Genomic DNA, 21,384 nt, shown 5'->3' on the forward strand with positions numbered 1-21,384 from the left:
TCACAGACGCACAAGCAGAGTTTTCATAACACCTGTGGACCATGAGCGAGTCTTCTAAGGGAGTGTTATCACAACCATTCGTCTTGACCCACGCGTCTTTTATTGCAGATTTAATCTATTTGGCAAATATGTAAGAATGCACTCAAAGTATAAACATGAAGGGCCCGATTCACAGAAATAACTTAAGACATAATCCTAAACTTACTACCATTTTGGTATTCACAGAAGGCACTTACTCACTTTGGTATTCACAGAAGGCACTTACTCATTTCGGTATTCACAGAAGTTAGGAGTCCTAACTTTAGGACTCCAAAATGCCTTCAGTGAATACCGAAAGTCTTAAAGTTAGGATTTTTCTCAGTTTAGGAGTAGTAAAGTTAGGACACCTAACTTTAGGACTCCTAAATGCCTTCAATATCCCTGTGACTGAACTCTTTTCAATCAACTAGCAGAGATGGAGCTCTGAAATAGGAGGTCGTAGGACGGGGCTTATCTGTATGTTATCAAGAGTTACTTATGGAAGCTTGAACTTCAGTGAAAGAGTGATAAATGTACAGAACTGCCCTCCAACTGAGTGCCTTGGGGAAGAGTCATCAATATGATTCAAAGCCATCAGGGAAAATAAGAGGCTGTGTGCCATACACAAACCTGGAGACAATGTGATGGTATTTACTGAGAGCTTACCTAGCTACAATGTAGTCAAGTGCTGTACAAGATGGATGGATGAGGTGTCACAGAGTTGGCAGAACTGATGCACTGCACCTTCTCACACTCATCCATCTGTATCTATGATCACTTTGTTGCTCTTTGGATTCTATCAATGGTTTTCTTGACCGCCTGCTTTATCTCAGTGTTTCGGAGACTATAAATCAATGGGTTCACCATGGGAGTCAAGATACTGTACACCACTGACACAAATCTATCGACAGAGAATGAGTTAGTGTTTGTGGGACGGAAGTAGGTGAAAATCAGAACCGCGTAGAAGATGACGACCACTGTCAGGTGGGAGGCGCAGGTGGAGAAAGCTTTGGCTCGACCCTCAGAAGACTTGATTTTCAGAATCGTGGTGATAATGTAAGCGTATGACATAGTCTTGATGAGGAACGCCGCAAAACCGACAAACCAGCCCAGCGTAAGAAGGACCAGTATGTTAATGAATGTGTTGGTGCACGAAAGCTTCAGCAGTTGGGGGAAGTCACAGAAAAAGTGCTGGATCTCATTGGACCCACAAAACGAGAGCCTGCTCATCAAAATCACATGTACAGCGGAGTTAAGGAATCCTACAACCCACAAGCCAGCCACCAAATGGGAGCAGGTACTCTTGTCCATGATCCTGACATAATGTAGCGGGCGACAGATGGCAATGTAGCGGTCAACTGCCATGGTTGACAGGAGAAGTGCCTCTGAAGACACCACGCTAGCAAAGAAATAGAGCTGGGTCATGCAGGCAGTGAACGAGATAGTCTTTCTCTCAGCTAGAAGGTTTACCAGCATCTTAGGGACAGTGACAGTGGAGTAGCAGCAGTCTAGGAAGGACAGGTTACAGATGAAGTAGTACATACCGGTGTGAAGACGTGTGTCTAAGCATATTATTGTGATGATGAGGATGTTTCCAGCCAGGGTGGCCAAGTAAATCAGTAGGAAAATAATGAAAAAGAGACACTCCACCTCAGGAATGGAAGACAGGCCCAACAGGATGAATTCTTTCACCAGAGTTTGGTTAGTCCAGTCCATAGCCATGCATTTTGTCTAAAGAGGAATATTGGTGAGAAATATAATGTTAACAATAATACAATATTAAATTAACAAAACAATCACATTAGTTGTTTAATTAACAAACCTAACAGGACTAATCATAATACAGTGTTATGATAAATCACATATCTATCCATCTTATTATGCAGAGAGTTCTTGGGTTAGTGCGCTGGTGAGAACTACATTTTTATTCCATAGCACAGATCCTAATTGTCTACTAGAAATTAGCTGACAGAAGCTGTGTTTCTAAGGGGCATATTATCTACAACTAGCGAGATTTATCCCTAAATGCGCTTAGCAATATTTTTTTATCGCCATGCATCGCCGGATTTTATCGCAGAGTTAACGTGCTTTAGCAACGTTTATCTCAAATGCAATAAAATATCCGGCGCTAGCGGCGAAATGCGTGAATATTGCTGGAAATCCAGCAATATTTAGACCTTAACGCCAATAGGGTCTCAACCTGAATATCCAACTCCCATTGGATATACAGGTTAAGAAGTGGTCTGAGCAGGCATTAGTTTTTGGCGATATTCGCGCTTAGCGTGAATTTTTATATCGCTTCGCCTGCATTAATAATAGGAGATAGCGATGTTAGCGACTGCTTTCAGTCGCTAACAGTTTCGGTACGCCCAATTTGCATGTCATTAGCGATTAATATGGTTGACATGCAAAGTGGGCCCCAAACCGCTCACTATCGCCTAGAAACTGTCGCTAACTGTTGTTAGCGACAGCTTGCTAATAGGGCGATAAAATTATCGACGCATTCGCGGGGAAAAGTCCAGCTAAAGCAGCGATAATGCTCTTGATAATATGCCCCTAAATTATACCCATTTATTAATCTTGGAAGTGGCACCGCATGTTTTCTGGCACACGCCTGCTCGGGAGTTTTAAATAACCCAGAGTGGTATTCATGTTAGTTACGGACGTTTTTTCAACACCTAGGGGCATACGGCTCTCTGCTGGAGGACCATATACCATACTTTGAGATCTCTTCCTGCCTGGAGGTGATCTTCATGCCTTTAGTTCATTCCCCAGAGAAGTAGATGCACCCAGGCTGAATGCCTTGCTGGCTTAATGTATGTTTTTACTGACTTCTTGATTCCTTTTTCTTACTGAATCAATTTTCCTATGAAAAAATGTGTTTCACTAAAAATAAAATATCAAAGCAGGGGCATTGTTTTCCTTACCGCGATCTGGACAGGGCAAATCAGTGACAGTTACTCCACCCTAAATATTGTGGGAAAACATCTTCTGTCACCCACCAGTCCACTGGTGGATGAGCTACTAGGTCAAGGGTCTCTAAAGGCAGAGCCAGTTGAGGTACCACACTGTTGGAAACCCTGACATGCCAGAACAGCAAATGGTTTGATCGATGGCCACTGCTGGTTTTGATGGTTATTCTCCAAACTTTTGAACCTTTTTTATCATACATAAACAGATGCCAGAAGCATGAAAATCTTTCTGAAAAACAAATAAAAATAATAAACCAAAGTGTATGCTCCGAGAGTGGGGTGATTATTATTAATTCTGTGTCCCTCATCACCAGCATTTACATGGCAGTGATGCACAGAAAAAAGGACTTTATACTACTCACACTATTTAGGGTACACAATGTAACGTTCTTCCTCAGAGAAAGCTATCCGTTGATAGAGCCGAAAGGGGCTCCATCCCAAGAAAGCGTATGGATCACCTATGTCAAATTGAAGGATTAACCAAGAGTTTGACAGACAGGGTACTCTATCTGCTAAACTATAAATCATGCCTTATATTTCTAATCTTAACTCAAAGTTCAGAAAGCCTGTTATCACTCTAGGATGACCCATAGTCTCAAGAATTGGAACCATCTTGGAACCCTTGTCATAGTTTTGTGACTTTTCCTTAAGACTGTTTTACGACTTAGACAATATTACCTGTAATACACTGAAGATATAATGTCACTTCTAGAAGAACTGGCTTCTGACCCCCCCCCCCCCCCCCAGCCCCTCCTAAATACTTTTCAACTAAATGCAATGTATTTAATAAACGGAATCCTTTGTGGGGCAACCTTTCAGACAATTGTGTTCCTCCGGATGGATAGTGACTGGAGTTATTTTATACCTATAGCTTGTGTGATTGAATGTGCTTGGTTGTCCATGAAAGGAAATGTTTTTCAATTCAAAGATATGTTATTCTAAAATTAAAGGGGACTTAAATTGACAGTACCTTTGTTGCACTTCTGGTGAGCGTGTAGATTCAGAAATGTGAAATGCAAATTAATCTAAGTGAGCCATAGACACCATCTATTTTTAGAAGATACTTTGATAATTTGGACAGAGGATATAAATGACATAAACTGTTCCATATAATACATAAACACTTTAAACTTGCATCTCCATGTCACCATTAAGCATGGGCGAATTTTGCGAATTTGTGTTCTGCAAATTTGCGGATTTTTGAATTCGCGATCCGCAAAATTTGCGAATTTGTGCGAATTTGCAATTTTTTTTATTTGTGCGTGTTCGCGGGGCGCTTTACGTGTTCGCGGGGCGCTGTGCGTGTTCGCGAGGGTTTTTTTTTCGTTTTTACTTTTTGTTCCCTTCTGCCCTCTGCCCTTCTGCCCTCTGCCCCACTCCTGTTTTATTTTAGGATGGCGCCGGCAAGCTGCCAGCGCCATCCTAAAACAGTTACTAAGTTATCAGGAAGCACTAATAGATGAAATAAAGCAGGTGCTTAATTTTATCTATTAGTGTTTCCTGATAACTTAGTAACTGTTTTAGGATGGAGCTGGCAGCTTGTCGGCACCATCCTAAAATAAAACAGGAGTGGGGCAGAGGGCAGAAGGGCAGAGGGCAGAAGGTTAGCTTCAACAGGAAGCACTAATAGATAAAATGAAGCAGGTGCTACAGCACCTGCTTTATTTTATCTATTAGTGCTTCCTGATGAAGCTAACTTAGTAACTGTTTTAGGATTGCGATGGCAGCTTGGCGGCGCCATCCTAAAATAGTTACAAGCTTGAAGCTTGAAATTTTGCCCCCAGATCCGTTTGCTCGCGTATTTGCGGATTTTCGGTAAATTCGCAGGAGTTCGCGGATTGCGAATTTGCCAAAAATCCGCAAAATCCGCAAGCGGAACGGATTTTACGCTCACACTTAGTCACCATCTGTATTGGCAATGGCAACCTGTCCTTCTAGGACCTCCACATTATTGATTCATGATGAAAAATAATTACAGCCATTTACACCAAGCCAGAGTATGATATGGTATTAAAATTCAAGATATTTAAACTGAAAAGAGCATCTTTGTGAGGTGCATTTCCTTGGACAAATGACACTGCAATTATTACTCTGCAACTTCAAACTACTGGATGGGGTGTAACATGTGATGATATTGATTTCACCTTCATGTACATGTGCCAGTGTGGCCATATCTAGAATGTTATGTTTAGGGACATTACAAATTTTCTGCATTAACACATTTTTTAAAATCTTTAGTTGTTGATCCTGATGCTCATGCCCCCCCCTCCTGAAATAGATATTGAAACAGGTTAACATTTTAATACAACTCATCATGGCAGAATTCACCCCATTAGAGACTATTCTTGAGCTTGTCAGTCAATTCAATTAAATTCATGAGGCTTTATTCAGTACATATAAAATGACCATAAAAGCAAAACAAAAAAAAAAGAAAAAGTCATACATAATATAAAAATACACATCAAATTTCAGGGCAGAGAACAACCAAGAGAACACAGACATAATTTGTTTAAAAACGCATACTTTTCCTAATATTAGTACACTGAATTAAAAACGTTGCAGTATAAAAACAGATATCAACAGATTTTAAGTTAAAAAGTAGATTCATTGCCTGATTGACTGTACGTACACCGTATTTAACAAACATAGGTGTCAAATAAGCAGTACGCAGATGCATGTACAGTTTGCAAAACAGTAGAAAGTGCAAAGTGCTCTGTTTAGATACACCATCACACATACATGGCCCTATTGGATGTCTCTTGAGGTTCGGCAGAGCCACTAGGTGGTGTGCTATTCCAAACCTCAGTCTGGTCAGCACAAACTTGTGAGATGGCCTTGTCACCCTACCAAATAATTGGGGAAACCTCCAGCAGTAATATAACTATTATAAAACATAACAGTTGATAGAGTGCCATAGGCTAAGGCTCGTTTTCTTGCATTATAAGCCAAGCATTAAGCTTTAAACTCTATTTTGGGTATCTGGGAAGCTGCACTGGGGTCAGTCAAGACATATATATGAAATATCTCTGAGAAACAAACAGTGACATATTTTAGCCAGGGTATATTTAGATGTTTATCCAGCGAGATAAAATCCTTAATAATGGATCTTTTAAAAGTTTTTTCTTCCTGGAGCCAAATTGACCGCCAAATCACAAGTGGTCTCAGGAAAACAGATCTGTTAGATAATCGATATCCAGTTCCCGATGGATTAACTCAGTAGGGGCAGAGGTTGGTAAAGACAGGAGCTTTTTTAAAAAGGAATTTTCCCCCTGCTGCAAAGGGTGGTCTCTTCTGTAACCCCACACACTTGCCCCATACAGAGCAATCGAGATACATCTTGCTTGATATATCTTAAGCATGTCCCTGGTACGTTGGTCCCCCACCTTAGCAGAAAATCTAAAAACGCCATGGGCACTTTTAGCCATTTTAATACGAATACTGCTAAATTCATTGGACCATTTTCTATCTTTGGAGAAGGTTATACCAAGGTAGCAACATATATCTACTTGTTGCACCTTATCCTGGTCTATAAAAAAGGTATTTGAAAATTTGCTTCTAGCCCCAAGTGTCATTGTATGTGTTTTCTCCTTGTTAATGATCAATTTTCTGTCCTTAATAAAGACAGAAAATCTATCAAGTAGATGCTGTAAACCCAGAGGGGTTCTAGAGAGCAGGACAGCGTCATCTGCATATATTAACACAGGGACAGGTACGCCTTTAATCTGGGGGGCATCAGCTTTGGAATATTTTACAATTACGTCGATATCGTTGATAAACAAGATAAAAAGTATGGGGGCAAAAACACAGCCCTGTCTAATCCCTCTTCTTATATTAAATTTTGGAGTGCATTCACCTTTAATGCCGTAACGCACAGGTGTTTGTAATTTCCCGTACAGCCTTGAGAGAAAAAAGATAATACCCTCTGGTGCTCCTGGCTGTAGCAGGGTTGGCCACAGAATAGAGTGGTCAACCATGTCGAAAGCACTACTTAGGTCTGCAAAGCAAAGGTACAGTGATTCTTGTTTTGCTTCAATGTATTTCCCGATCAACAGATCAAGGTTTATACACTGGTCAAGTGTTCCCCGGCCCTTTCTAAATCCATACTGGCTGTCGGCAAGAATACCCTCTTGCTCGACCCATTCCTCTAGCCTAACCAGCATGACCCTACTCATGATCTTAACTGAGGAGTGAAGAATGGAAATGGGGCAGTAATTTTTCACATCAGACCTGCTGCCCTTTTTATGTATTGGGATGATGATGGATTCCAACCATGATTTGGGTGCCTCAGTACATATTGCGGCGTTGAAAGTGATAGCCAAGATAAGACTCCACATCTCAGGAGCTGCTTTAAAAACATCCACGGGAACCCCGTTGGGGCCCTGGGCTTTCCCCCCCTTACTAGCACGTATGGCAAGTTCAACCTCTGTGACCGAAAAATCCAAAGGCAAAACAGCCCACCTTCCAAGGTTGGGGTCCACACGATTATTTGAATCAAAAATGGTTGAAAAATGGGCAACCCAGCCATCACTCGAGATATTCGAGGTTAACTCTGGCATATTTTCTTCTTTCAGAAAAGGAGAGAGCTTGTCAGTCATTATGTCGAATAACTTTATATATATTCCCTATATATGAAATAACTTATTTTGCACAGTGATTTTTTTTATTGTAAATCAAGGAAGAGGATTACATAACTTGAATTTATTGTAATGTCATGGACTTATTGTGTAATTCATACAGCCCTGAGCAAGCAGCAATTTGCTCTGTGAAACATGTTGGCTTTTACAGTGTTGCATGAAGTGGTAGTGTTGAGGTAAACAATAAGATGATGATGGATGATTCCTTTATCAATAAGCTACCATGATTCGTTACACCTACCAACGTTGTTTGTATTATAGTTGAATATTAGAATTTGTGAAAATATCTTTGTATTCAATAGCGTTTTTATGGGTTAATTTAAGTATTTTTGTAATGTATTTTGTTGTATTTGTATGGTAATTTTTGTGTTAGTGTCTTTTATAATTTTTCTTAGTTATTTGTACAAATTTACTAAATAATTTTGTAATCAATTTTATTGATGAATATAACTAATGTATATTTAATTATATAATAGAAGCGAGATGCCGGGTCTTTAGGAGTAAATGGTAAGGAGATTAGTAAAATCAATGAATATTATAAAATATAATAACTCATCAAATTGTTTGAATTGATTATTTTTAATTGTAACCAATTATTTATTTATTTTTTTAATCTATAGGTTTTCTCTAATGTTTAAAACAAATACGTACATTTGTGTGCATATAATTTAAGAAATTTTGAAAATGTTTAAGATAATTTATAAATTCAAATAAAATAACAAAGATCAATTTACACTTTTTTATGTTTACCACAAAATATTTTTCAATTTGTCAATATTTATTTATGTTTACATGTAATTTGTAACTTGTATATTTCTTTAATACAAATTAATCACAATATGTTGTTGTTTTACTTTTATAAATCAAAACTTAATTCGTTTTTTTTAGCTAATTTGTGTATAAAAAAATTAAGAACTATATTTGCAAATGTAGTATTAGAATGTACAAACAACAGGATGGGGAGGTAGAGCAAAATAGAGAAGGATTCTTGCTCCACAGACTACTTTATTAAACAAAGAGAATCCAACTCAGAGGAAGGGAAAGTGTTCAACAAGTGGTGTTGGAGCACTTAGTATTTTGTAAAATACCCCTCACACACCAAAAGGCCCCTTGGTGTTATGCTTCATCATCGGGGTCTAACTAGAGGGGTGTGAAGACCCCGATGATGAAGCATGACCCAAGGGGCCATTTGGTGTGTGAGGGGTGTTTTACAAAACACTAAGTGCTCCAACACCACGTATTAGAATGTATTCATGAATTTGTGGTTGAAGTTTTAATTTTTATGTTAAAAACCTTACTAATATGAATTAAAATAAATGAATAGTATATAATATTAATTATTGTTTTCAATGTTTAAAAAACGTGAGTTTTATTTTGAATTTATGCCATTTAAAAACATTTAGTAAGATATAGTATTAAATAAAATATATAATACATTTGTTCTATATATATGAAAAGTAAATATGTAATATGATAATTTGTAATGTTAAATATATAGTAAATATGTATTTGCTAATAATGTATTAAAAGTAATGTTTTCATTTATTTAAAAAAAAATGTTTAACTATGGGGTATGGATAGTAAACGTGAAGCTTTAATGTCCAGTAACTTTTCCAAAATGATTTTGTTTTGAGTATGATTATTAAATGTGATTTCTTTAGCATCCAAAATCTTCCACAAAGTGGTTTAGATTGCAGTGGGAATAGTAAATGTAACCAGATTAGTGTCAAAATCCTTTGCCAAAATGTTTTACATTGAAGTAGGAATAACAAATGTATTTCCTTTAGTGCTCAAGACTTTTCTGCAAAATGGTATAGGTGGGAATTCATTTTCCATTTTTCACATACACAATCAAAATGTATGTTTCTTTCTATAATGAAGGCACTAAACAGAGTTGCAATGCTTATTTGGTTTTGTGTAATACTTATTTAATATAGGTGTATTCCTTTCTATTGAATGTATATCTTTACGCCTAAGAAAAACATTTTCACAGTTATATTTAAACACTATTTTAGAACAGTTATATATAAACAGTACATTTCTACTTTTTTATTCTCTCCATTGTCGTACATTTATTTTTTTGTACATTAATGCAGGTTTTTCGCATATATATTTTACACAATTTTACATAGTTTTAGGTACATTTCAATCAATTCTGTATTGTTTTTTTACACACAACTTTTAATACTTTACATCTTTATTTCATATTTTCATGTAACTTTTTTCGACCTGCTTTACATTATTTAAACATTGTAATATGTTTAAAACATGTTTGCAAAAAAATTGCCATTGGTTTCTATGGGAAGATTGCACTTTTATTTGTTTAATTTAGCTGGTATTCTTTGCTGCTAGCTTACCTTTTGTAGTGTTTTTGTCTCAATTTTGGATCATTTTCCTGGAAATAATGGTCCGATTATGAGTTTGGCCGTCTTACCAGCATAGTGGTGGTCCCAAGAAGATTGTTGAGCTAGCGGTCTTCTGTCTGCCCTAATAAAATGCATGTAGCCTGAACCACATCAACAGAATGTGTTCTGCTTGTGCCGAGGCAGACTGCAATGTTGGCAATGCGTACTCCGTCACCATCAGAGTCACGAGTTCCCGCCCGCCCATTTACGAAAACACAGTTGTACTGGCGATCCTCTTGCAGTGGTTCCCTGATGACAGTAGGCCGTCGCAGTACACTCTCAGCAAAGCAGCATAACAGGGGCCATTTGATGGATAGGAATACTACATACCTGATGTCCATTTGTAAGGCGATACACATGCAAATCCACTAGAAAACACTCCCCATTTCAGACCAGAACCCCTTGCCGCTGCACTGCAGCAGAACAAGTTAGAGCCCAATTTCTGATGAGCAAAGGCAGCCCTTTTTGACCCCATCCCTTCTACCACTCTCCACACACTTTCATTGCACAATTTCACACACCCCTTAGTGGAGTTTTTCTTTTCATTATCATTTACTTTAATTTGGAGTTATTTTACGCCAAACAAATCCATGTTTTTCGGAGGCTGATCTGTCAGTCATGGTGGAAGAAAATATAAGAGTAGAGCCACAGTGGTTTGGAGCGCAAGTCCAACATAATGCTCTCAGTGAGAAAAGGGAAATGTGGTCCAGAATAGTTAACACAGTGAATGCTGGAGGTACCACCCTGCGCAGACAGGAGGAAATTAGGAAGCCGTGAAACAGCCTGAGGGGTAAGATGTGTTCCCTGACCTCCAAGCAACACCTTGAGGCCCATGAGACTGTTGGTGGCACTCCCAGCTCCCCAATACATCTGTGTCCCTGGGAGGAGAAGATCTTGGCCATCTTACCTGCTGATAGCTTAACAGGATGAGTGGAGTCTGCTAAGTTAAACCTCACTTACCGTCACAATACCTCAATGTCCTGTTTGCTCTCAACTCCGCTGTTGCCATTGTGTTGTGTACCTTGGGGTTCATGTACAAGCCCCGGTGCCCTGCCAGAACGTCACTTTTAGTGACGGTCCGGTGGTACACACTAGAGGACCATATTTACAAAGTCACATAAAACCACTCTGTGTGGCATTTCATGGCCTTGCAGATATGGAATGAGGCATCAAAGCTAAACAAAGCAATACAAATAAAATGCGCATGTGTCAAACCCTTTCTCAACAAACACCTTTCACCTGGATTTTCCAGAGCTTGAAATATTTAACCTTAACTGGTTCGGTATTGAGGGCAGAATGGTTCTGTCCTGAGCCGTGGTTGTCCTGTGCTGAGGAAATAACCATTCCATCCTCGGGACACATGACCAGGAAATCCTGCTGCTGTTTAAAGCAGATGATTTTCGGTAAGCCCACTACAAACCAGGGACTTTTTTTTTAATAAAGGAGGGCTGGGGCTGCCTCAATGGGCATCACCATGCCCCCACAACACATAAACGGGAACAAAACTCGTTCTGCCTCCCTTAGGGGAAGAATGAGGCAATAGCCCCGGATCAGCCACTCAAGTGGCAGAAAACCTGCTAGGCACCAGGGATTTTTTTTTTTTAGTGTAGGGGTGTGGGCTGCTCAGAATTGACATGCCAATGCTCCCATCCCCACAAAACATTTGCACAGTCTGTCTCTTACCCTGGGAATATTGGGATAATATCCCCCAATCTGTCCCCCCCAGGAAGGGGCAGAAAGTCTACTAGGCACCAGGGACATGTTTTTCTTTGTGCAGAGGTGGGGGCTGCCTGCAGGGACATGCCAATGTCCCCACTTCCCTCCAAAAATGGGGACAGTATTTTTAACCCCTTGGTGGGTATATCTGGGAAACAGCTCCTGAATTGCCCCCATTGGTGGGCAGAAAGCCCATTAGAAACCAGGGAATATATTTTCTTTGTGTAGGGTAGAAGGCTGCAAGAAATCAGCATGCCTATACCCCAACCACCCCCCCTCAAAAAATGGAGGCAGTGGGGGCAGAAATCCTTCTTAGTGTTCTCACACTTACTTGGCAATCTTTCTGCACCATCCACCACCAGTGGCACCTATCCTATTGTATGGTTTCATCTACATCATTGGCAATGATCTTTTACTGCTACTGAATAGGTCATGATTTTCATTTTACTCCATTAGATGCTACCCCTGTGGAACGACCTAGATACTCAATGTGTTACTGTTAGATGGTGCTGCTCTTCCATTAGGGACTTCCTGGCTTTGCGCTATTCTACAGCTCCTCAGGAGAAATACTTTGAGAAGGACTGCTGCTTCCTGAACCAGAGGGTACCTCCCCCATTAACAGCTCATGAGGCCTCAGCGCATCTGTCTTCCTTATTGGTTTCTCAGTCTATACACTAGGATCCTCAGAATGCCCACTGGCATTCCTGGCTGCTACACAGGCCCTCCCCACCCATTGTAGCTCTTCCTTTTCAGTGTGGCCTCTAACCTGGACTTTGAGGTTTTTGCAAACTGCCTTCAGTTTCTTTATGATGTGGGTTTCCAACCTATCCATCTAAAAAAACAGTTCTAGGTATGTAACAGACTATGCTCTTGACTGAGACATGATGCAGTAGGAATTTTGAGTTCAAAACAGGGAACGCGAACAGGGGACAATGCTGTGGTGTGAAGAGAAGTGCGGAGTGTGGTGCCCTAGGGTAGCTGTGCAGGCAGCGGGTCAGTGACTGGATCCAGCGTTGTTGAGATGATGAGATCAGGGCTGCAGTGCAAAGTGGCTCGATGCTCATCGTTGTGCTGGAAGGTCACCGTGCAAGCAGCAGCTTAGTCTTTGCTGAAGCACTGTCATCGGTAGAAGGAAAGGCTGCGGTTTGGAACAGGTTGGTGTGTCAAGTAACTCATGAGCGGTACCCTCAGGCCATGGTGCAGGCAGCCTCAGGTGACAATGTTCTGGTGTGAAGAGGAGATTTGTGGCGTGCAGTGCCATAAGGTCACTATGCTGGCAGGTCATGGTGCAAGCAGCGGAGTTGTCATTGCTGAAGCACTGTGGTTTTGAAAGGCTGGTGATTCAAGTAACTCATTAGCAGTACCCTCAGGCTACGTTGCAGGCAGCAGCATCAATATCGGCATGAAGCGGCTTCATCGGAGATACCAGGGAGGTGATGTGAAGTGAGGTGTCCTCAGGTCATGGAAGAAGCAGTGGCTTACTGGCGGCATCGGGTGGTGTCATCGGTGAGACCAGGGTTGTGGTGCGAAGCGGGGTGGTGCTCTCTGTGGTGCCAACAGGTCACAGAGCCGTCAGCCGCATTATTGATGGTGTTGAATTGCTTTTCCCTATGGGGCAGCTGAAACACACAGTTCCAAAGCGGGCACCTAGAGAATAGTGAAGTCTTTGGTGTGCCTGAGACTTCCAACAGGAGGCAGTTTCTACTTCAATCCCTTGGAGAAACTTTGGTAAGTAAGATGTAGCAAGCCCAAACTAGTCCGATCACTACCCAAGACTGAAGCAGCCACTGCAGGCCAACAGGGCAAAGCACACAGGTAGTTGCTCCTCGGAGCATCTCCAGCTCTTCTTGGCAGGTTCCTTATTCCAAATGAGTTTGAAAGTTCTGGGGTCACGGCCCCAATATCCATACTACTTTTCTCTTTGAATGTGTAGGCAGAAAGTTTCTGAATTCAGTAAAAGCCAGTGCTGTCCTCCTTGGTCTAGCTTTACTACAAGAGGTGGAGACTGCATTGTGCTCAGCAGACACATTCTATCCAGGTGCAGGTGAAAACTCCTCTTGCCACTCTTAATAGCAGAAAGGTCTATTCAGCCTGGGTATGAGTCACCCAGGAAAGGCAGGACACACTTCGAATCCCCTTGTGACTGTCTAATCTGGATTCACGTCCCCACTCCTGTCACTACAAAACTGGACGGTGAGCACACAAACGGGCAAATACACAAAGAATGGTTAAGTAAGAAAATGCCCACTTTCTAAAAGTGGCATTTTCAAACACACAGTTTATAAAACACCTTCACTAAAAGGTGTTCTATTACATTTTGGGTTCAGAGAGCCTAAACTCCATTTCTCCATCTCGTCCCAATGGAAAGTTACACATGTAGGTCCCATGCTAACCTATGGGACAAACAGCCTTTCAATAGTTAAATCATGACATGTATAATGAAATACTGAAAATGAGAAAAGAATACAAAGAGGAATGCAGAAAAGCGAAAAGATCGCACACAGAGAAAATTTGGGAAGATCTGCTATGGACGAGTAAACTACCAAATAGTAGTGAATTCTGGAGCATAATAAATAAATTATCAAAAGGAACGGGTGGACAGCACAACATTGGAATTAGTGAAACTACATGGCTACATTATATTGAAAACCTGTGTAACACACACAGGCATCAACCCCACAAAGAAATAAATAAAGATTCTATAAAAGGAATGGTTCAGAGAGAAGCAGCAACCGGACACGGAAAAGATGATCATCATGAAAATTCTTTCAATGATGACCTAGAAGATCTAACTTTGCTGATAACAGTTAAACAAATCACCACCATGATAAAAAAAACTGAAAGCGGAAGGAGCAGCAGGCCCTAACGGGCTTCCAAACGCTCTATTTAAATACGATCCAGATTTTTGGGCAAAGTACCTCACACCATTATTCAATCATCTATATATGGAAAAAAAGATACCGCAGTCCTGGCAGGGCAACATCTTCCACCCAATATAAAAAAACAGGTGTAGAATGGAACCCGGGAATTACAGATTGATAGCCCTAATTGACGTTGAGGCAAAGCTGTTTGCATCTTGTATATTGATTCACATTCGACAATGGATAAATAAAAACAAAATAGTACCAAAATTCCAAACCGGTTTTATGGAAGGCACGGGTTGTACAACTAACCTCTCAGCACTGGCACTGCTAATCGAAGGAGCAGGAAAAAAGAAGACCAGACTACTAGCGTGTTATATAGATTTGAAATCCGCTTTCGACCGAGTTCCAAGAGATCGTCTGTGGAAAAAACTTGAAACTTGGGGTCTCCCGCAGAAATTAGTTGACAATATAATAGCTTTATATAGCGGAACGTGGGCAAAAGTAACGCTTTGTGATGGGAGACAAATAGCCGCAGAATTAAAAATAAGAAATGGCCTCAAAAGGGCTGTGTGCTCTCTCCAAGCCTTTTTAACATATACTTGGCAGATTTAGAAAGTCATCTGCAGAATGTTAACGGACACCCACCAAAATTGGCCAACTAATGCATCCAGTTCTTACAATATGCAGACGACATTGTGGTTTTAAGTCAAACACCGATAGGCCTCCAAAGAGTAATAACTAAATTAATGGAGTACTTTGACTTCGAAGGTCTGGAATTAAACATTAAAAAAACGAAAGTGGTGAGATTGGCGGGCTCAAGTAGGCGATCATTTAAATGGTATAAAAAGGACAATCATATTGAGGAAACAACATCATATAAATACTTAGGGGTCACACTAAGCAAAAACATGTCCATATTACATCAAATAAGTAACATCATTGCTAAAGCCCAGTCACTGAGCTTCGCCTACAGAAGACTCCAAAAGAAACTTCAATGCCCGTCATACGACCATCTTCTAAAAGTAATGGCAGCCCAAGTATTACCATCTCTCTCCTATGGGCTAGAAATATGGCACGGGAAAGAAATTGACATTTTAAACACACTCCAGCCAAAAATATATAAATCAGTGTTTAATCTCTACAAAAGATCAGCTCCAGCACAAATAAGATTAGAATCTGGCCTGCAAAATAAAACATACCAAAGGAAAGCAGTCTTTGCGAAATGGTGCTGGAAGCTTAGCTCAGCAGAACCAGGATCACTAAATAACCTATGTTGGCTAGAAATCAAGAAACAATATGATCAATACGGACCAAACTCTTGGGGTTATGATCTGCGTTCAACCTTTGAAACCCTTAAAATAGAGAAAATCTGGAACAGCCAACTAGAAGAAGCGTCCTTTATAAAGATTTGCAAATTAAACGCAAAAGCTCTATCTCTGGTAGAAGACAAAAAGACCTTGGCCAAACATCGACACGCATGGACCGTATTAAATTCATATAAACAATTAAAACTGCAACCTTACCTCATGGCACATTTCCAGCTATCTTTAAAAATGAAATGTATGGCTGTTAGACTGGGCGACCATTCTTCTAAAGATTTGATTCCATCTTGGAAAAACACACAACAAAAAACAAGATGTAGACTATGCGGGTACCACAAAGAAACCTTATGCCATCTATTGTGTACGTGCGAGTTAATAAAAGATGAGAGAAGAACATTGCTGAAATCAGTTCTAAATGCCCTTCAGATCCGCACCTGCAGGCAGGCTGTCACCAGCTGGATGGGTGCTAGTACGAACATTTTAATAAGCCGCGGGGTAAAATTTATGAAGAAAGTAGAGACTTTGCTTTCAAAGGCCGAATTAACTTAAGAGTGGGGACTGTAAAATAATGTTTTACTTTTTAAGAACCGATAAAATAGAAATACATTTTAAGAAAATGAATTTTATCTTTCTTACTAATTGTAATTTGTATATGCATACCTTATGGTTGTGACAAACCAAATAAAGTTAATTTTTGACTGACTGACATGTATAACACACTTCCACATGTCCTACCTTTTACATATACTGCATCCTGCTCAAGGGGCTACCTTGAGCCTCCCTTAAAGGTGACTTACATGTAAGCATGGGCGAATTTTGCGAATCTCGCGTTCGCGAATTTTGCGGATTTGCGAACTCGCAATCCGCAAAATCCGCGAATTCTCGCGAATTTGCGGATGTTTTTTTTTGTGTGTTCGCACGGGTTTCTGCCAGTTCGCGAGGGTTTTGTACAATTTCGCAAAACGCGAACTTACCTGTCGGGTCGCAAGTTTCGCGAACTTGTTGTTTCTACGTGTCCAGCCTGTTTGGGACACTCTTCTTCATCACTGCCACTCTCTGTCACCACTGCCACTCTCTGACTACTCATGCCACCCTCTGGCCCACCCATGCCACCCTCTGTTTCATCACAGCACCCTCTGGTTGTCCAGTCAGTGTACATTATTGTGGCAAAGCAAGCACACCTTCCCTGCCTCAAGTGACCTGAATTAATTTGGGGCTGATTAATGTGTCACAGAATATTTTTTTAGCTGGCACCTGCTTCCTTAGTGCTTCCTGATTAGTGATCTTTTGCACTTGCTAAGTGCTTTCATTGTTGCAAAATTAGTTACAACACCTGCCCTGCCCCAACTGACAATAATGAATATGGGGCTGATTAATGGATTTGAACTTCCAGCCTGGCTCCTGCTTGTCTCCCTTAGCTGTAATTCAGGACCTTTGTGGCATATGTGTAACTATTCTGAGGTTCAGAGCAGGGTCACATAATAGTTGCAACTGGCAACTGAACTCTGGAGGAGCACTACAGGAAATGGCTACTAATGATGAGCCTGAACTTTTGAACCTGGTAAGTAGTTTCAGTTTTGCTAAGATCGTATTTCTGCAATTTTGCGCTTATTCGCGGGGCGCGAAGTTGTACTGGGAAGCCGCGAACTCACGCGAACAGTGCGAGCAAGCCATAAAATCCGCTGCTCGCGGATTTGCGGATTTTGCGGGAGATTCGCGAATCTCGCGGATTGCGAATTTACCGAAAATCCGCAAAATCCGCGAGCGAAACGGATTTTCCACCCATGCTTACTTACATGTAATAAAAGGGAAGGTTTGAACCTGGAAAGTGGGTGCGCTTGCCAGGTTAACATGGCAGGTTAGAGGTACCTTTTTTTTTTAAAGGCTACTTGTGTGGGTGGTACAACCAGAGCTGCAGGCCCACTAGTAGCATTTGATTTACAGTCCTTGACCACAAACAGTGCACTTTACTAAGGACTTACTTGTAAATCAAAGATGGCAATCATGGGAAACCAATCATAACACTATTTACATGGAGAGAATATGCACTTTAGCACTGATTAGCAGTGGTAAAGTGCCCAGAATCCTAAAACCAAAGTAAAGTGGGTCAGAAACAGGAGGTCAAAAAGCAAAAAGTCTAGGGATAAGCTTGCCAAAAATGCCAGGTCTAACAGCTGTTGAGCCCGGGAACAAAAATCCAAGTACCCCCCATCACAAAGCAACCCACTTTTGAAAATGAGGCTCTTGCGTTTTGGTCTTAGGCATGACCGCTATCCATGGAAACCTATCAAACCCAGAGATTTATGAAAACTAGATACCCAGGGGAGTCAAAGGAGGTGTGACTTGCATGGATCTCCCATCATTTTCTTCCCCAGAATACCCTACAAACCCTCAAAAAGTAGCTAATAAAATATGTTTTCCTCACATTTTTGTGTGGTAAAGTTGTGGGATCACTGGACCGGGACAAATTTCCTAACTCCATCATTCCCCTAGGTCTCTCAATAAAAATAGTAACTCAAGTGTGTGGGTGGGGCATGTGCCTGTGACACCGAAGGTCTCAAAAAGTATTCCATAGGCATTAAAAAATGATTGATCTCAAAGCAACCTGGTTTTGCAAGGGGGAGTCTTCCAGTTCTTGGTACCGGGCTCCACGGCCATCTAGGCAAACCTACCAAACCCAGACATTTCTGAAAACTAGACAAATAGAAAGTCCAGGGAGTTGTGATTTGCATGGATCCCCCAATGTGTTCTTACCCACAATCAACTGCAAACCTCTAATTTTCCTAAAACAAAATTACATTTCCCTCACATTTCTGTCTGGTATCACCATGCAGTTATACATTTTCTACCATCCAGCATTCCCCTTCCTCTCCTGATAGACATGATACCTCACTTCACTTGTGTGGGTGCCCACAGCAGAGTCAATCTAAAAAGAAATAACAAAACTTTGTTCTTACCAGCACGCTGTGATAACCCCTCAATCTCTACATGTTTTGGGCCCTTCCCTGGCCCACCCACACAAATGAGGTAGCAATTTTATTGGGAGACCTATGGAATCGTTGAGTAGTAGGAAATCTGTGCTGGTGAACCACACCAAAATGTAATGGAATTGTGTTTTCCTAGCTAGATTTTAGGTTTTCAGGGGAGTCTGTGAGAAAACATTGGGGGATCCATGCAAGCCACACCTTCTTGGTTTCACCCAGGTGTATAGTTTTTAGAAATGTCTGCATTTGAAGGTTTCCCTAGATGGTTGCTGAGCCTAGAACCAAAAAGCAGGTTACCCCTAGGCAAAACCAGGTTGTTTTCTGAGAAATCATTTTGATTTCTCCACAATATGTTTTGGGCTGTTTCCTGTTGCCCCTATAAGGTATAATCACGCAAATGAGGAAGCATTTGTTTTAGTGAGACTTGGGAGAATGCTGGGTGGATAGAAGATTATGGTTCCTCACAGATTCCAGAACTTTCCATCACAGAAATGTAAGGAAAATGTGTTTTTCTTGTCAAAGTTTACGGTTTGCAAGGTATTCTGGTTTACAAACCTTGGTAATAGCCAGGCAAGTCAGCCCACCCTGGATACCCTTAGGTGTAAAGTGTTATAAATGTATAGATTTACTGGGTTCCTCTAGCTGCTGGCTGAGCTAGGGAAAAAAATTCACAGCTAGCCATAATGCAAAAAAAATGGTCAGTTTTCTGTGGAAAAATGTGGTGTATCCACCTTGTATTTTGGGTCTTTTCCTGTAACAAGTTCTAGGACTATCCAAACAAGTGAGGTACAATTTGTATTGGGAAGCCCTTCATCGCCTTACTGCCCTGCTGTTGCCACCTGGGGACTTCATCCGCCATCAAGCCTTGCTCCCACGAGGTGACGATGCAACCCTTCATCACCCGGAGGTGCATAAATCCTTCTTGGGGCTACCACAGCAGCCCACGACCCTGTCACCAGGCAGGTCGCTTCCCTCACTCCCACGCAGCCCCCTGTGTGACTGAACCCACTGCTGCTGCCACTCATTTTTGGTTGTATCTACTGCCTACATCTTTTGTATCTGTAACTGTATCACTGAGCCTCCTCTGTTTCTCTTCTGGTTTTTCACCCTTGTGCCACCTTTTCTCTTGTACCCCCATCCTCCTTGTGTCCTCTTGCCCTCCATGACCCCCAATTGCTCCCACCTCCAGGATTCCCGCCACTGCGTCCCCTGTGGCCCACCCTCCTGCAAGCCCATTTGCCACCCCACTCCCGCCTTCCAGCTGCTCGTCCCCCCCCACATCCCCTCATATTGAGGCCACGCAGCAGCTGCACACAGCGGCCACACCGTTGGCACACCTAAGGTTAGCCCGTCTTCTCCAGTCCGGGTCTGGAATCCTGGCCCCACAAATTCCGCCTCGGCTACGACTCCAACACCCTCCACGCACTCACGCTAACTATGGGCAGAAAATCTGTTCCGCTCGCGGAATTTGCAGATTTTCAGAAATTTCGCGATCCTCGAATCTCGCGAAATTGCCGAAAAATCCTTAAATCCGCTTGCGGGCGGATTTCAGTTAAGGCAGGTGCTCGAGTTGAAGAAAGCTACCTTTGTAACCATTTTAGAATGGCGCTGGCAAGCTGCCAGAGTTGAAGTTGCTTACTTGAAAGTTGCAACTTCAACTCTGGCAGCTTGCAGGTGCCATTTTAAAATGGTTACAAAGTTAGCTTCAACTCGGGCCCCTTCCTTAGCTCTGTAAGTGCTTCCTGTGGGCCAAAAATTAAACCTTAACAGGAAGCACTTACAGATATAAATAAAGCAGGTGCCCGAGTTGAAGCTCAAATTCAGTAACATTTCAATCAGCCCCAAACATTAGTTAGCACGGTCGAGGCTGGGCAAGTGTGCTTTAACCCCATATCTGCCGTCGAAAATTAGCTGTTATACTCGAGGGAGGTCTTTGAATCCCTGAGTTTCTCGAGCGCAACCCCCGTTTAGTTCCTGTGATCAGGAGGCTGCTTTCTATTCACCTGCTGCCCTGCTCACTCTCTGACCCTTTATACACAAGAGGCATGTGAACAACACGCATAGAAGCCCTGGGTCTTTGCATTCATGAGTTTCTTGAGCGCAACCCCGTGTAGTTCCTGTGACCCGGAGGCTGCTTTCTCCTCACCTGCTGCCCTGCTCAATCTCTGACCCTTTATACACAAGAGGTATGTTGAAACGCAGAGAAGCCCCGCACCACACGCTAGTGGTATCAAACGTCTTCTCGCCCTTTCCCTGTTGTATTTCTATCTAGGACTCTAATTCGATATTCCCGACTCATGCCCTTATGTGGTTTAATAAATAAGTACCCTTATAAAAGCATAAGAATCAGATCCATATTTAGTAATAGCCCATGCAGTCCAAAGCACGGCAAGGCTACTTCCATAGACTCCTAGAAAGCACAACGCGTTCTTCAAACAAATCAAGCCTCCAGCAGCCTGGGAATCCCCC

General features: G+C 41.6%; 1 protein-coding gene across 1 annotated transcript; it reads right to left on the minus strand.

Annotated features, from left to right (window-relative positions):
* Window positions 1–792: 792 nt before the first annotated feature.
* On the minus strand, window positions 793–1,734 carry LOC147736672 (olfactory receptor 5V1-like). Its single transcript, XM_086952653.1, has one exon. It carries the CDS (start codon window positions 1,732–1,734, stop codon window positions 793–795), a length of 942 nt encoding a protein of 313 aa, XP_086808779.1.
* Between the last annotated feature and the right edge of the window lie 19,650 nt (window positions 1,735–21,384).

This window comes from Lissotriton vulgaris, chromosome 1_2, assembly GCF_964263255.1.
Source record: "Lissotriton vulgaris chromosome 1_2, aLisVul1.2, whole genome shotgun sequence".
Lineage (NCBI taxonomy): Eukaryota > Metazoa > Chordata > Amphibia > Caudata > Salamandridae > Lissotriton > Lissotriton vulgaris.

Excerpts from the sequence above, each read along its gene's own strand:
- LOC147736672 (XM_086952653.1), bottom strand. The coding sequence starts at position 1,734 with ATGGACTGGACTAACCAAACTCTGGTGAAAGAATTCATCCTGTTGGGC.